The sequence below is a fragment of the Alnus glutinosa genome, chromosome 3 (genome assembly GCF_958979055.1).
Source record: "Alnus glutinosa chromosome 3, dhAlnGlut1.1, whole genome shotgun sequence".
Taxonomy (NCBI): Eukaryota; Viridiplantae; Streptophyta; class Magnoliopsida; order Fagales; family Betulaceae; genus Alnus; species Alnus glutinosa.
In genome coordinates, this window is record NC_084888.1 from 7,216,222 (window position 1) to 7,232,046 (window position 15,825).

At 36.5% G+C, this 15,825-nt stretch overlaps 3 protein-coding genes across 4 annotated transcripts; 1 reads left to right on the forward strand and 2 right to left on the reverse strand.

The window, feature by feature from the left end:
• The first annotated feature begins 592 nt into the window (after nucleotides 1–592).
• On the forward strand, nucleotides 593–5,771 carry LOC133864515 (mitochondrial carrier protein MTM1). 2 transcript variants are annotated; one of them, XM_062300870.1, is made up of 10 exons: nucleotides 593–1,070; nucleotides 2,162–2,236; nucleotides 2,437–2,562; nucleotides 3,187–3,246; nucleotides 3,377–3,547; nucleotides 3,777–3,876; nucleotides 4,007–4,098; nucleotides 4,211–4,360; nucleotides 5,061–5,116; nucleotides 5,299–5,771. In XM_062300870.1, exons 1-10 carry the CDS (start codon nucleotides 834–836, stop codon nucleotides 5,429–5,431), a joined length of 1,200 nt encoding a protein of 399 aa, XP_062156854.1. In that variant the 5' UTR covers nucleotides 593–833; the 3' UTR covers nucleotides 5,432–5,771. The 2 variants fall into 2 exon arrangements, with proteins under 2 accessions (XP_062156854.1, XP_062156853.1); XM_062300869.1 differs by having other exon boundaries at nucleotides 595–1,070; nucleotides 5,058–5,116.
• Nucleotides 5,772–5,860: 89 nt separating this feature from the next.
• On the reverse strand, nucleotides 5,861–6,534 carry LOC133864516 (arabinogalactan protein 20). Its single transcript, XM_062300871.1, has 2 exons — nucleotides 6,285–6,534; nucleotides 5,861–6,126 (listed from the first exon to the last, which is right to left on the reverse strand). Exons 1-2 carry the CDS (start codon nucleotides 6,418–6,420, stop codon nucleotides 6,023–6,025), a joined length of 240 nt encoding a protein of 79 aa, XP_062156855.1. The 5' UTR covers nucleotides 6,421–6,534; the 3' UTR covers nucleotides 5,861–6,022.
• A 1,184-nt stretch (nucleotides 6,535–7,718) lies between these two features.
• Nucleotides 7,719–14,236, reverse strand: LOC133864536 (tubulin gamma-1 chain). The gene is made up of 12 exons (XM_062300906.1): nucleotides 13,841–14,236; nucleotides 12,939–13,139; nucleotides 12,238–12,349; nucleotides 11,393–11,793; nucleotides 11,047–11,100; nucleotides 10,868–10,972; nucleotides 9,948–10,022; nucleotides 9,795–9,839; nucleotides 9,441–9,569; nucleotides 8,976–9,080; nucleotides 8,781–8,892; nucleotides 7,719–8,015 (listed from the first exon to the last, which is right to left on the reverse strand). The coding sequence occupies exons 1-11, from the start codon at nucleotides 13,967–13,969 to the stop codon at nucleotides 8,824–8,826; spliced, it is 1,425 nt and encodes a 474-aa protein (XP_062156890.1). The 5' UTR covers nucleotides 13,970–14,236; the 3' UTR covers nucleotides 7,719–8,015; nucleotides 8,781–8,823.
• Between the last annotated feature and the right edge of the window lie 1,589 nt (nucleotides 14,237–15,825).

The following is a 15,825-nucleotide window of genomic DNA, read 5'->3' on the forward strand; positions in this document are numbered from 1 at the left end:
TCTCCTCCAATTCAGCCGACAACGTGGGCAACCCCCCACGAAAAAATCAAAGTAAACTGGGATGCAACTATTGATAAGAAATTGGATCGTGTAAGTTTTGGGACCGTTGCTCGGGATAGTGAAGGGCATGTGTTGACTGCTCGAAGTACTACTATTTCTACTAGCATTGACCCCACAATGGTAAAAGCGTGAGTAGCTCTTCATTCAATTATTTTTATTAAGGAAATTGGGATGATTGACATTATTGTGGAAGGTGATGCTACACATGTTGTCATATAAATCAATTCAGATAGCTAACTTCTAAATAGATTTTGGTGTTTTATTGAGGGTATAAGATCGATATTATGTTCTTTGCGGTCCTTTCATGTTGTTTACGTGTGTAGAGACACAAATTCAGCAGCTTATTTTATAGTTCGAGCAACTGTAACTCATATCATAAATTTTATATGATCGGAAGAAAATCCACCCATTATTTATGACATTCGTGGGAATATATCGTCCTTTTTTATCAATAAAATTCAAAAATTAATTAAAAAAAAAAATAAGAAGAAGAAATGGTACACGTAAGGGCACACGCATTCAGATCCACGCCACGAATCACAACCCACAAGAGTATTTTATCTCTGCCATTTTCCCACGCAACCAACCTCGTTTTATTTCTCTGCTCTGACTACAACCGCCTCATTCTTCTTCCTTCGACGAACAATCAAATTAATCACAGTTTTTATTTCTCTTCTTCTCCTGATTATCACCCCCTTTCGTATCCGCAATCCCACCACTGTAAAACCTAACAAACGAAATCCCAAAAGTCATAGAAAACGATTTTTTGAGGAATGGCGGGCTCAAGGCAGAGTGTACCTTCGTGGATAAGTGTAGCAGCTGCGAATAGGGTTGATTTTGAAGGAAACGTTTCGTCTATGTCGGAAAAGATGCTCAAGGAGAATTCTTCTTCTTCTTCTTCTGAAAAGGGTATCTCTGATGTGAATTTGGGCTTTGGAGAGAGGGCTTTCTCTGCCGCCGGCGCATCTGTCCTCTCCGCAATCCTCGTTAACCCTCTTGATGTCGCCAAGGTTTTCAAATTTTTCGATACCCATTTGTTAATTTCTTCATGCTTTGGACGCTGCTATATACTGCTCTGTAGCCTCTGTATTGGTTGTCAACTTGTCTCACCCATTATAGAGTTTGTTATACTTTTTGTTTGATTCACATTTTTAGAAATTTGGGAATTTAATTGATGAGAGCACGCTTGTGCATTTTATGCGTTCCTAGTTCTCTTTTTGTCTTATACATTGATTAAATGATTAAATTTCTATTGGCTTAATTTTAGGATATGTGCTGATTTAACATGATATCAGAACAAGGGTCCTAAATTCGAATATTGTCTCTTTCATTTACCTCTAATTTTAATTAAATATTACACGTGTTGAACTTCATTTATTAAAATGAAATTTGAGTCCACATGTGATAAGGAGGGTTAAATATTGATTAAATGATTAAATTTACTTATTCCTATTAGTTTAAATTTTTAGAATAAGTGGTGATTTGAAAGCTTGGAGCTTTACAATGACTTTCTTTGTTTAGCGCTGTCTTCTTTGGTGTGTTTGGAAGGAAATGAATAATAAGTGTTCCGAGGATTTAAAGAGGTCCTTGGAGGGATTTTAGCTTCTTTTCTTCATACTTTGTATCTTTGGACAATGGCATTTGTGTCCCCTTTTTCGCTTAGTTTTAGCGATTTTTTTGTTCGTTTTTCGCTTTCTAGTTAGGCGTTTTCTCTGGTATACTTTTGGTGTACATAGGGGCGCCTTACGCTCTTAATAAGACAAGTTTATTACTTATAAAAAAGAATTTTTTTTTTTTTTTTTTTTTTTTTTTTCTTTTCTTTTCTACTTGAAGAACAGGATTTCAAACCATCTTATAATGTGGATTTCTTCTGAAATATTTATAATTTCATGTGAGGATAGCCAACATCATTTGTAATAATCTGTCATGTCATGTTCAAACTGGTTTTGAACTTTTAGAGTTTCATTCAGTATTTTTCATGTCACAAATTTTGTGCGTAAAGAATTTCTAGTCTTTTCAAACATTATTAAATTTGTGGTTTTTACGATTGTTATTGATGGGTATTATGCATTTTTGACACGTTAACTCTACTTACTACCAGACAAGGTTGCAAGCACAGGCTGCTGGAGTTCCTTATCAGGGGCTGTGTCCTATAGCATGTTTTGACACAAACACGGTATGTGTACAGCTGGTTTGTGATTATTTACTTGCACAAATTTTAGAGTAGACTTCTAAGGTAATACTTTTGATTGATTATTAATCTTGATTATACTTTTGAAAACTGAATGGAAAGGGACTGGGAAACTTTACTGTAAGTTACTTGAGGTTGCCTTGAATACTTACTGTCTTGTATGTTTTTGGAACTGTTTCTTTTAGATGCTTCCGGATTGGAGATGTTCTACATCACCTACACGTGCAGTTGTTGGCTCTGAACCAGTGTGCCCTCCAGAGTGTAATCGATATAAAGGAACAATGGATGTTTTATACAAAGTCATACGTCAGGTTAGTGAACTTATGAACTTATTTACCACTTATGATCCATCTTGCAATTTTTCTTAAAAAAGGAAGTTACTTAAGTTTCAAAATGTTTCTGATGTACTTTCTAAATGATATAAAGAGATAAGGTTGTATTCGCTTTTCAAGGAGAAAACTTCTGCATGTCTACCCAAACAAATCAGTTTTTGCAATCAGTAGAGAAGGTCATTGCTTAACACTCAGGATCTGTTCTTGATAAATTAAAGCATCATTAGGTTTTTGAGGAGCTCATTGCTTAAAATTAAACAGGGGAGAAAAAAAAGTTTATTACATATGTCAGGATTTCTTCAGTTGAGCTACTTTTCTAAGTTTGTAGCCTTTGCAGTAGCTTTATGGGTGTTACATACCAGATAAGTTTTTGATGTTAGTCTCGAGGAAAATTGTATTTAAAACATCATTAGCGCCTTGTAGTACGTCTGACACTTACAATAAGGTTTCTTACGACATAATGCTGTTAAGATCGTCTGTCTATGTCTTGTAGATAGGCCTGTTGTGTCCAGATTAAAGACGTAAATGTAAATCTATATGATCACCTGTGTTTTGTGTGCAAATCATTTGTCACAAGGGGCTTCAAGGAGTGAATTTGTGCAGGAAGGATTCACTAGGCTGTGGAGAGGCACGTATGCAAGCATAGCGTTGGCTGTGCCAACCGTAAGTCTCTCTTAGCTAGGAATTTTGCTTTATGGTTTCTTCTCAGATCCATGCATTGGAGATGCAAGCTATTCTTTGCATCTTTCATATGCTATCTTGCTGAAGATCATTCTTTGTAATTGACAACCAGGTAGGCATCTACTTGCCTTGTTATGACATTTTCCGCAATTTAATGGAAGATTTTACAACTCGGAGTGCGCCAAACTTGACTCCATATGTCCCATTAGTTGCAGGGTCAGTTGCACGCTCATTGGCTTGTGTTTCTTGTTACCCTATTGAACTGGCAAGGACCCGCATGCAGGTATGTTGTATTGTATGTAGTTTAATATTGGACATTTCAGCCAAACCTAAGAGATTGACTTGCTAACATTGATTCATTATAATTTGGTTTATTTGCTTTAACCATCTCATACCCCTTAAACAAATTTTGGATGAACTGCTCTATGATATAACTTGCTCTATGGGAATTGGCTTTGTATGGATAATCCTTTCTGATTTACGTTTTTCGTTCTTGTCGTGTCTTCTTATAGGCCTTTAAAGAAACCCAAACTGGCGTGAAGCCTGCTGGAGTCTGGAAGACATTGCTTGGGGTCATGGACCCAGTGAAAAGCACAAACCTACTACAAAATTGTAAGCGTACTACTGAAATGATATGTCTAGATTTTTATGAGTTCTGTCTCTCCTCTGCCCTTATGTTATATTTGCATACTTCTCTATTTGTCTTTGATCAGAAATATAAACAGCATTCTCTTTTTAACAGTGCAAAGCTATCGTATCTTGTGGACTGGCCTTGGAGCACAACTTGCACGTGATGTTCCTTTCTCTGCAATCTGCTGGTCAACCCTTGAGCCGGTGAGATATCATCTCTTTCAAACATTGCAATGGATCCATTACGGTTTCTTGTTTCTCTTGCTCCTGCACGTAAATCCAACTCGTTGACACTTTCTCCTGCTGCTTTGTGGAGATCCGGAGAAGAATTCTTGGACTGGTGGGTGATCAAGCCAGTGCAGCCAGCATCCTCGGGGCAAACTTTTCTGCTGGTTTTGTCGCAGGAACTCTTGCAGCTGCTGCTACGTGTCCACTTGATGTGGCAAAAACCCGGCGGCAGATAGAGGTTTTTCTCCAAACCTAGCTTCATTTACTTGCATCTACCTTTACAGAGTTAGGCCACTGCATTTTACCCCTCCCCCTTCCCCCCTTTATGCTTCTTTCCCTTTTCTTGTCTTTTGACAATGTAAAGAGAAATTAAGTACAAACCCAACCACCACAGCAATTGCATTATAAGTCTGATGGAGATTGAAGAGCACCTAGACAAATAAACAATGGAAGCCGTTGGCAACCTCTTCTGAGATTTGAGGGTTTGCATATGCCTAGATGACATATACTGGGTATGGATCTGACATTTGGCAGGCGGTAAGTAAAATTGTGCAATGTATGACCACGAGCGTCTAGTAACGAAAATTTTACGTGTTACAAAGTTGTCTTATGAGATCTTCTAGGTTTAAAAAATGTTCCCTACATTGCCATGCCTTCTCCAAGGATCAAGGATGCAATTGAAGGCATTAGAAGTAGATAGTTGCTGACCTTTTTTGAATAGTATCTGCGAAATTACTTTTTGTGCGTTTGCAGTTAAAAAATTTCTTTAATTCAAATACATGCAACTATCTTTTTCCCCTTTCTGCTCTGTTTTACAAGTGAAACGTATTTTTTTTTTTTTTTCTGTAACAAATAGCTGAATTTCTTTGCACAAAATATAATTAGACTATTTCTATGTTTTGACTATTGACATAGTTTCCTTCTGTAAATTTTAGAAGGATCCTGCAAGGGCATTAAAGATGAACACTAGAAATACTTTGCTGGAAATTTGGAGGTATGTAATATATGATACAAAGGTATAGAGATCAGTGATTCCTTTTCATATAGCCAAAATGCCCTTCATGTAAACGGGGTATGATTCCTTCAAAAACAGGTTCCTATATCACTGTTTATCTTGATAGGCTATAAATTGCTGGTGCACCATATAGTGACCTGAAAACGTTTTGCTTGGATCAGGGATGGTGGAATGAAGGGACTATTTACAGGAATTGGTCCCCGTGTCGGTCGTGCCGGACCCTCTGTTGGCATAGTTGTCTCCTTTTATGAAGTTGTCAAGTATGCTTTACATCATAGACACCTAACTCAATGATCAAGGAGAGACACGCTCAAGGGATTTGTGTTTTTCCTTTTACAAAAGCTTACTGTCCTTTGCATATGGGCAACTTGCTTGATGCTTGAAAGTTGAAAGGCTAAAAAGCTCAGTTAACACAAGAAGATTGATCTTCCTGCCATCGCAGGATGTCACGGCTTGAGAGCCGACGAATGATGCTTAGGCAACAATAAAATTTGTTTCTGAAGCCTGGAAAATCCAAGCTATGATTTTCATTTTTCGTTTTTCACTTAAAAAGCCTGATATTTCAGCGTTGTAACAGAAACTCTCTTCATTGTAAGAGCCACTGATCTCTATGGCAGTTTTCTTCATATCTTTAGTTTCATATCTCTTGTTTAAGACGTTAAAGATGTAATCTAAAGTTGTGGGTTACAGCACTGATCAAGCTCAAAAGAAGATATTTAAAAATCACCAAAACAAATAATTCCATTCAATTAAATTTTCCAAAACATGAAAAAAGAAAAAGGAACAGAAAAAAAAAAAAAAAAAAAATCTCCCCCAGATCATATCTATGCACAAATAAATTCCATCCCAAGCCCTGCTCTAACCCTTCTAAAACCTAAGAACAATCTAAAAGAGGCCGTAGGAAGAGGCGTCGAGAGGGTGGATGAGGTACGTGAGCACCAGCGCCACGAGCATCAGCACGTATGCAATCCCTTGGTCAATTGAAGTCCCTGGAGCAAAAAACGTTAACAGCTCAATCAATACCAAAAGACACAGGAAATTGAGAGTATAATCCACAACTAGTCCAAAAGAAAAAATGAAACGAAGACAATGTCCATGGTTTCAGATCTAAGTGAAAGAAATCATACTAAAGCAGGGTTTAGCTTACCATCGCTGGTAGGGGCAGGAGCTGGAGCTGGAGAGTGGGCCTCAACTACGGCCGGGGAAACAATGGCAAACAGTAGACCAAAGATCGCCACCACTCCCATAACAGCCATTGATGAAGAAGAAAAAGAACCTGCCATTTTCTCTCCCTCCAAGAAAAAACTGAGAATTACACAAACAAACAACTTCACAACCAGAGAGAGAGAGAGAGAGAGAGAGAGAGAGAAAATGATTGTGACTTGTGAAGGTGCGTAGGAGAGAGTTTCCTTATATAGAGGACGCTTGGTATCCGTTAAAAAGAAAGAGAGGAAACCGGCAAGCCACTATAGGGTGGTATCCCAGTAAACAATGAAACAATATTTAATGGTTTCCTAATTTTTAGAGATTCGTTTTCTTTAAAAAAAAAAATTAAAAATTAAAAATAGGTGTTTAAAGGTTTTTGGAGTGTTTTGTATTTTGAATTGTTTAATAATAATTTTGTTTTAAAAGCATAAAATGTTTATCAAACAAATTATTTTAGGCGACGTTACTCGGGCCCGCATTATGCAATGCCATGTGGTGGTTACTCTATTTTGTGTTGGCACAGTCGGGACAGTCTGTCAGCCATGTTGTCACTGCGACATTCAGTTCAAAACGCAACGTTGGATTCTATAATTGGAGTCGTGGAGTGGGACAACTACAACGGATTTAACGGCCAATATTCGACGTGGTCTCTACTCTGTTACTCATCATTTTTTAGCACTTGCTCGTTGCCATAGAAATTTTATTTTATTTTATTTATTTATTTATTTTTATGGTGGTGGTTGCAATTGCGGTGGGCCTAGTCACCTCTATGCTATTCTTCATCAAGCATCGCGTTGAAACTGATGAAAGTGTTTCACTGCTTAAATTAGATCTGCTACCATGAAAGATGATTGTCATATCGAAGTACGTGCTTCCTGAAACTATACAGTCATACAGATACACAAATTGTCGAAGATAATAATTAATTTAAAAAAAAAAGAACAAAAGAAGCTTTAAACAAAGTTTGGAACGTCATTTTCGTTCCCGTATCTTTTTCCTTGATCCATGGCATCCTCAAGATATGGTGAATTTGAATGGGCGGAATTCAAAGTTCAAATTCAAACAACGGGAAAAAAACAAAGCCAGCTTGACACAGTTGGAGGGTTTTTTATTCTGTTCTCGCACAGAAAGATAAAAACACAACTATATGCTCTAAAAGTAAGCAATCTAGTCACCGTTTGAAACAGAAGGTATGGTTATATAAATCATTTTATAGTTTTGTAGATAACATATATTTAATTAATATCTCCATATGGAATTGTTAATCCAATCATGGACAGCCACCACACAACATGCCATGCCTGAAGAAACTAGGTCTGCCACATGGGCCGGTAGCAACACACTATTTTCTTCAAAACACCAATACTGCGAATACTTTTCCACCCAAAGAAATCAAATCATATACCTAACACCCAGAAGAATCAGGCCAGAAATCTGGCAATTCCCTCGATTCCCTAGATTCCAGGAACCAACATGATTAGTCTGGCAGACTCAATATAGTTAGATTCTGTAATCTCAGATTTAAATGACAAGTTGAATAATAGAGAAAATGACACCCAAGAAATCATCGCAATACAAACCGATTAGATGTTACAGAAAGTAGGAAGAGGTTAATATACAAGTATTCAACTTAACAATCTCTCCCCACGTTCTACAGTCACACCACCATAACCTGCATTAAATAAAAGTAAAGCCAGTCACCTTTCAGACTCCAAAAAGAAAAGGCTAACATAGGTAAACTAGAGAAATAATAGCTACACAAATGTAACCATGGACAAATAGAACAGTGCCGCCATCAAAGGACTAAAAATAATTACTACTAAAGACGAATAATGAATTTATAAAATTCAGAATTTCTTCTCTTTTGTGGCTAGGCAAAACTCCACACCCTAGCATGGGAACAGAAGCTACAACAATTTAAATTTATGATTCCAAGAGAAAGGCAGCTGCTCTGTGTCTATACACTAGTGAAGAAATATGTTGCTCTATTAAATGGGGTAGAGATACCACCTTGAAGAATATACAATTCCGGTCCCTGAATGGAGAATGCTAGCCACCGTATCTTGGTATAATATTGTATTCCATAGATGACAGGCCAATCTATCTTAGAAGGCAAAAAGGTAATTATGATAACTCTATCTGCAAGAACACAATGCCATTTCCTGCTAACTTGTTTCCATCAAATTATTGACAGTTTCCACTAGAATAAGCATATTATCTGAATTGTTTGCATAGCTAGCATATGGAGTAGCAGTTCATATTAAAGAAATAAGAAAGATTTTTTTTTTAATAAGTAAATCAATCTGCCATGAGGCTTATTTAAGAGGGAACTAGCAATTAAAAAAACGCACTGGTGTATGGATGTTCTAGTTTGGGGTTAAATCATGTCTTGGAATCAGTGTCATGATTGAATGTGACTAGAGGGAAAGGTACGTACAAAAACCCAGAAATTAGGAACTCTAGAAGATAGCTTCGTGTGTTCACACTGCTAATTTTGGATCCACTGTTCCACTGGCATTTCCTTCTCCTGTTAGAACGTGGTCTGGATCCTGCCAAAAAAAAAAAAAAAAAAAACTCATCAGGAAAATGCAAAATGAACTAAAGGAGGAGTTAAGCTATAGTAGGAATCTACCTCCATTCCCCATTTAATGTAATCTGGGGACTCACAGGCCTTGTATTCGTCAACTAAACTCTCAATTATATCTCTTGATTCGTCAAATTCTGAAAGGTCATTGTCCTGTAAAAGTAGATTATATTGAAATAAGATCCACATATAACACGAACTCAATAAAGCTGGCACAGGCCCAAAGCAGTATCTATCTATCACCAATGTTACTTTCTAGCCATAAAGATCTTATGGCGACAGGTAATATGCTGTACTGCTTGACTATTTTAGGTAGTTCATTGGAAAATGTAAATAATATTTATCAATTAAGTAGAGTAATATTTTCTCATAAACTTATAAATTCTACCCAAGCATTGCAATCTGCAAATGATGGAAGAAAACAAATAATAATAATAATAATAACAAGTGCCGTGTTCATGAATTTACAAATTAGATCTGAAATGATACAAAATTATAATGATGGCAACTCACAGCGAACATTGGGAACTTCCGGTAGTTGTCAAGAAATGCTTGCTTCTTTCTCAACTTCTCATACTGACTCAAACACTTGCTGAAAAGGTGCCGGATACTAGTATGGCTTGCTAGCATAAGACCACTGACCTAACAAATGCAAAAAACCAACTTTATTGCCCATTTGCTCAACTCTCCCCCCCCCCCCCCCCCGAGACACACACACACAAAAAAAAAAGTAAAAGCCCACGCCCAAAACTGTTCATTAATAAAATTTCAAGTTTAAGAAATTGTATATTCCTGAAAAACTTTTAAGAATAAATTATCAACACAAAATACCAAAACAAAAATTGAAAGACAGGAAATGGAGTTTACCCTATGAGCAGTTTGAACATATGGAGACTTTCTAGACAGAGCAACCTACAAAAAAAAAAAGAAAAGAGATAAAGGATCGTATAATTCCAGATGATAAAGTTCAACAGATTGGACTGAATGTCAGAAGTAATTGCTTTTACTCTGGAAAGAGACCTGAATGCTTGCAGGGCCCCATTCAATAAAGTTAACAAGCTTTCTTTCCCGTATCCTCTGCAAACTTTCGTGAACCTGATCCCAGAGAAGGCAAACATCAAGATTCAGCAGCATTGAAAACTTCCCAAAAAGTGTAATTTAGAGAAACCTGATAACTTACCAGTGTGTGATAGAAAGCATTTATTCCCAAGAACACCATAAATTGGAATGAATATTAAGCAATATAACTAGTAAGCAATGATCTTTAAATTCATCAAATTAGAAAGACAAGACAGGCGAATGCAATTCTCCCTTAGCACCCCCCCCTCCTCCCCAAGACGGTATATGTTGTTGCAACAAGTTTTCCATAAAAAAAACTTTTTTTTGTCAGCAAAAATAAATAAATTTTTGGCAAGCCATGAAATTACATTTACTTTTGATAAGTACTTTCTCGAGTAACTCTAAAAAACAGAATCTATCTAGTACAATAAAAAGTTATTTAATTAGTAGAACACTAGTACATCAGTATTGTTCTTTATATGCTAAAAATACTGATTTAGCATAGAAAGGCTAGATCCAACTAATTCAGTAGGAAAGGGTTGGATCTTAACCTAACATTTATACAAACTTTAGAATAGGAGGAAAAACAGGAAGCACAGAATAGTGAGTTAAGAGAACCTGGGTGTATGAGAGTCTACAACATATGGCCAATTAAAGATATCTACCCTTGCAGACACACTAACTATAATCCTATCATACATCAATTTAACATTTTTTTTATGGCCAAAACTTATAATGGAAATGAATCTAAGTATAATACATCCAATAAAAACATATAGCCAGCTTCTCCCTACTAAGCTCCTGCTTCACCTTAATTGCTGTAGGGAAATATTCTGACAAAGAAAAAAAAAAATAAAATCTGCAGTTGCTGTGAACATTACCTGAGTAGGGTCCACTTCCCCTTGAATGATATTCAATATCGATATATACTTTGCTTGACTAGCCTCTTTTGTTCGAGCATATGAGGAAACCATGATATTCTTTGTCTGCAAAAAAATATCTGTGTCAACGGAGTGCTAAACCATGCATGGATGGAAAAGTTATAAGCAAAGAATCTTGCCTGCAGAAGTCTTCGCATAACATCAAGTACAGTGGTTTTACGAATCACATTAGCCTGCCAATAAAAGATATATTTGCATCAGACTCAGCTGAAATATTTCTTTATAAGCATAACACACCTAATTCAAAATTATGCAGTAATATGACAGTAAAACTATCAAAGCGAGAGGAAGAGAATGAGATTAAGGACATACTAGATTGCTTGCTTGCTCAACTTTAATGATGTCAAAATGTTAAAATAGAAATTTTTAACTAATCATAATTTTTAACAGAATGGCTAATAATCCCATAAAATAATTTTCTACAGAGATGATACAAAATAAATAACAGGCACAACTGAATCTTACCTGGCGCTCCACTGTGAGTGGTGTATATCCTGTCATTAGAAAATGGCATCTTGGAGTTGGAATTAAAGAAGCAAGAAGGCCAACCAAGTCATTGTTCATGTACCCTGGATATCGCAGAGTGGTTGTGCTGGCAGACATTACAGTGGAAACCAAAGAATTAGTCTGAGCAAATGTAGGATTTGATAGATGGAGACGTTCCACAGCAATTCTATTCAATGCAGTGTTATCAAGAACAACAACACAATCAGCATTTAATGTCAATCGCTTGAGCGTTAAAAGCGAGTTGTAGGGCTGGACCACCACATCACTTGTCTCCATCTGATTAGGAAATACACTATACGTCTGGACCAGTTTTTTGCTGTACCGATCATTTAGAGTTTCCAATAGATATGAGCCCATACCTGCATTATTTTAAGTGAGAGCACAACTCAACAAGTACACAAGCAAGGAAGCACTTTAAGCCGTCATGTACATGCCATCATGCAAATACTACAAAGCACGAAGGTAAGTAAAAGAACCCCATCATTGAGACAAAATTTTAACTTGAAGACCATAATGATGCTCAAGGTTGTAAGTAATTTCAATTTCTATTCATCTTTAAGATGCTAAGAGCAATCTGGATTTAGTTCAACTTTAGCACAAACAACTAGCAGTTAAGTTCGTTGTCCAAATTTGAAATTATGAATCAGTTTTAATATTTTAGCGAAACCAATGCCAAAGAATAAATGTCAGATTTTACTTCAATTACTCAACAATGCTGTAAAAAGAAAGTGCTGTCACCAAACACACAAAATATCTTTAAACCTTCATTATTATAGAAACGGTAAGACAGAGAAGTACAGAACCTGAGCCTGTTCCTCCAGCAATAGAATGGCATAAAACAAAACCCTCAAGACTATCACTCCCATCTGCTTCTCTATCAATCATGTCCATTATATCCTCTTCAACACCCTTCCCCTGATCAGAAATTAAAGAACATACGAATGATATGAAAAGTGGATCAAATATGCCCTAAACATGCAGGCAAAACCCGAAAATTTTTAAGCCTATATAAATGGAATTGCACATCATGATCTTTCTTGCAAAGTCCAACAGACAAACGATTCTCCGAATGGTTGATGCAAGGGTGACATAACAGAAATTCTCACCATTAAAGCTTAAATTGGAAGTATGAATATGTGAAACAACAACTTTAACATCAAAGAAATTGTAGTGTAATAGAAACATTTGACTGGCAATTCAATACTGAAAACCATATATTTTATTAGTGGACACATTGGCTGCTTTTATCAGCTTCACAACCTTCACAAGAGCACAATGTTTTTCTTCAACACCGCAAGAACTTCAGTCCATTGACATGAAACTATCTTAGAGCTGAATTTTGAAGCATAGCTATTACAAATTCAAGAATAAAGTGCATTAATTCGCAAGTATGCCAAACAACTAAGTGCAGAGCATTGAGTATACAAAGAACCCTCGAACAGTTGTTGGTTCAGTATCTAAGAAGACTGTATTAAAAACCTACTAGGAAAACCAAGCAACAAACCTGATGATAACCACTGGCCCAATTATTTCCTGCACCTCCTCCGTGATCTGAAACAAAGATGTTCTCGTGGTTGTAGAGATTTCGGTATTCACTATTTTGGATGCCGTTAATCACTCTGGGCTCCAGGTCAATCAGCAAAGCTCGTGGGATGTAGTGTTGATCATCAGCTTGATAGAAAAATACATCTTTCCTGTCACCTCCCTGCAGCATTTCAAACTTTAAAATCCTATGTTCATAATAAATGAAGAATACCAATCGGACATATAAATCCAGTGGTCAACACTGAACAAGGTTGTAAAGTTCCAAGTGACCCTGACAATGATCAATTCTACATGATGCTGAGAGAGGAGTAGGGAAAGAAAAAAAAAATCTTAATCAGAATTTACATTAATCGGCATTCAAGTATGCCAAATTACCTCTCATCTGAACCTAAAACACATGCTCAGCTTATTTTAAAGTAGACTGGAAATTAAAATCCCCCTCTCATCCGTCCCTGTTTATTTTTCGAAAATAAATATATAGGAAAAAAAAAAAAAAAAAAAAAAAACAGAATATCAAAGTAGGTTTCCGTTTATTACCGCAATAAAGCAAAATTATTCCTCAGCTAATCCTAACAACTAACAAGCCTACTCCGCCTACTTTAGGCGATTTTGAATTGCATTTCCACTCTCCTTCACAGTAAATACATACTCATATACATAAACTTTTACTTAAAAGGGCATACGTAGACTCATCATACACAATTTCGGCGACCTAATCAAAATCAGGGCAAAAATTTGGGCTGCTTTAAATTTGAATTCCTTACAGTTCAGAAGCCAATTAGCGACATGCGTATATACGCGTACAAGTACCATTTCGCATACAGAGAGAAATAGGAGTATAGTGAAGAGAAAGTTAAGGACCTGAGTAGCGAAATCTTCGAGAATGCCGTCCTTGCTGATCCCGTGCTCCAGGCAGAGCTGCTTCCAGAACTCCATCCCGATCTGGTTCCCGCATTGTCCGACCTGAAGCGTGATGATCTCCCTCGGCATTTTCTTTTCTTTTCCTCTCTCTCGGGCAACTGACTAGGGTTTCGGGTCGGAAAGGAAAAGGAAAAGGGAAAAAACAGAAGCGGGAATTCTCTTCCTCTTCCTTTGTTTCGCTCTGGCGCGGGGGGGTTTTTGAAAGGAGAGGAAATGAGAGGGAAATTAGGAGGAAATGTAGTAGGGAGGTGAATATTAATCCACGGAGATATTTCTGTTTTTGGGTGGCACTGTGAAAAGTAGAGACTACACTGGGACTGGGTAGTGTTTGTGCCGGCTAATTGTGGTGAGCGGGGAGCGCTATATTGCGCGGCATGTTTAGGTTAAGGTGGGCCTTTTTTGGGCTGACAAACAGTGAGACACATGAATTTGTTAGGTCTTTTCTGATGGGCCTACAAGAGTGCGTCCGTTTCTAGGTTTCAGTAAGAGGTTCTTGCTGAGCTCCCTGGGCTAAGTTAAGTTGGGCTTCTTAAGCTTCAGCACTTTTTTTTTGGTAATTTCGGAAAAAATACCTTTCAATATTGTAAAATTAAAGAAAATAATAATACAAGATAAAAAGATTGTAATATGTAAAACTAGTTCTTCAAGAACTATGATTCGTCTCTATTATTGTGTGTTTTTCATACAACCCAATACTCCATTTTATAGATATAGAATCATAATGGAAAATTAAGGAATAAAAAATAGTAGAACATGAATTAAAATGCTACATTAATGTATTACATGAATGTTATAGAAATTTTAAAAGGTGACATGAATGTGTAGAATTTCAATAGATAGAACTAAATGGTCATCCACCAAATGCATGAATGAATTCATAACACTCTCCGTTGGATAACCATATATTAAGAATATGCCTTGTTAAAACCTTACTAAGGAAAACTCAGTTGGAAAAGACTTTAGAACTGCCTCATTAAAACCTTGCAAAGGAAAACCCAATGAGAAAAACCTTAACAAAGGAAAAAGAGTGCAATCAACATAATCATTTTACTCCCCCTCATTAGCATGAAGAGCTTCAATTGTTTATGATGAAAGATCATTGAGTCGTCTCATTCCAATGTTATTTGCCAACTTCTTAAATATTGCAGTTGGTAAAGTTTTCGTAAATAAATATGTCAAATTGTCACTTGATCGTATCTATTTCACATCAATATCACCACTTTTTTGGAGCTAATGTGTATAAAAGAATTTCAATGAAATGTGTTTTGTTCTATCACCTTTAATATATCATCATCTAATCTGTGTGATACAAGCAGCATTATCTTCATATAATATTGTCGGGCTATCTTTGATTGTGGATAAACCACATTTTTCTCGAATATGTTGAATTACTGATCTTAGCCATATGCATTCCCGAATTGCTTCATGAATGTCAATAATTTCTGAGTGATTTGAAGAAGTAGCAACAAGTGTTTGCTTGACAGATATCCATGCAATAGCAGTACTTCCACATGTAAATAGATATCATGTTTGAGATCTACCTTTATGCGGATCATAAAGAAAACTCGCATATGCATATCCAACTAACTGTGAATTTGAACATCTTGGATAAAATAATCTCATGTCAGTTGTTCCACGAAGATAATGTAGAACATAATTGACCCTATTTCAATGCCTTTAAGTTGGTGCAGAATTGTATCTTGTTAGTAAATTAATTGAAAATGTTATATCATGTCGTGTGCAATTTGCAAAATACATCAGAGCACTAATTGCACTAAGATAAGGCACTTTAGGACCAAAAATTTCTTCATCATCTTCTTGAGGGTGAAAATGGTATTTTTTCACATCAAGTAATCGAACAATCATTGGAGTGCTCAAAGGATGAGCCTTCTCCATGTAAAAGTGCTTCATAACTTTTTTCTGTG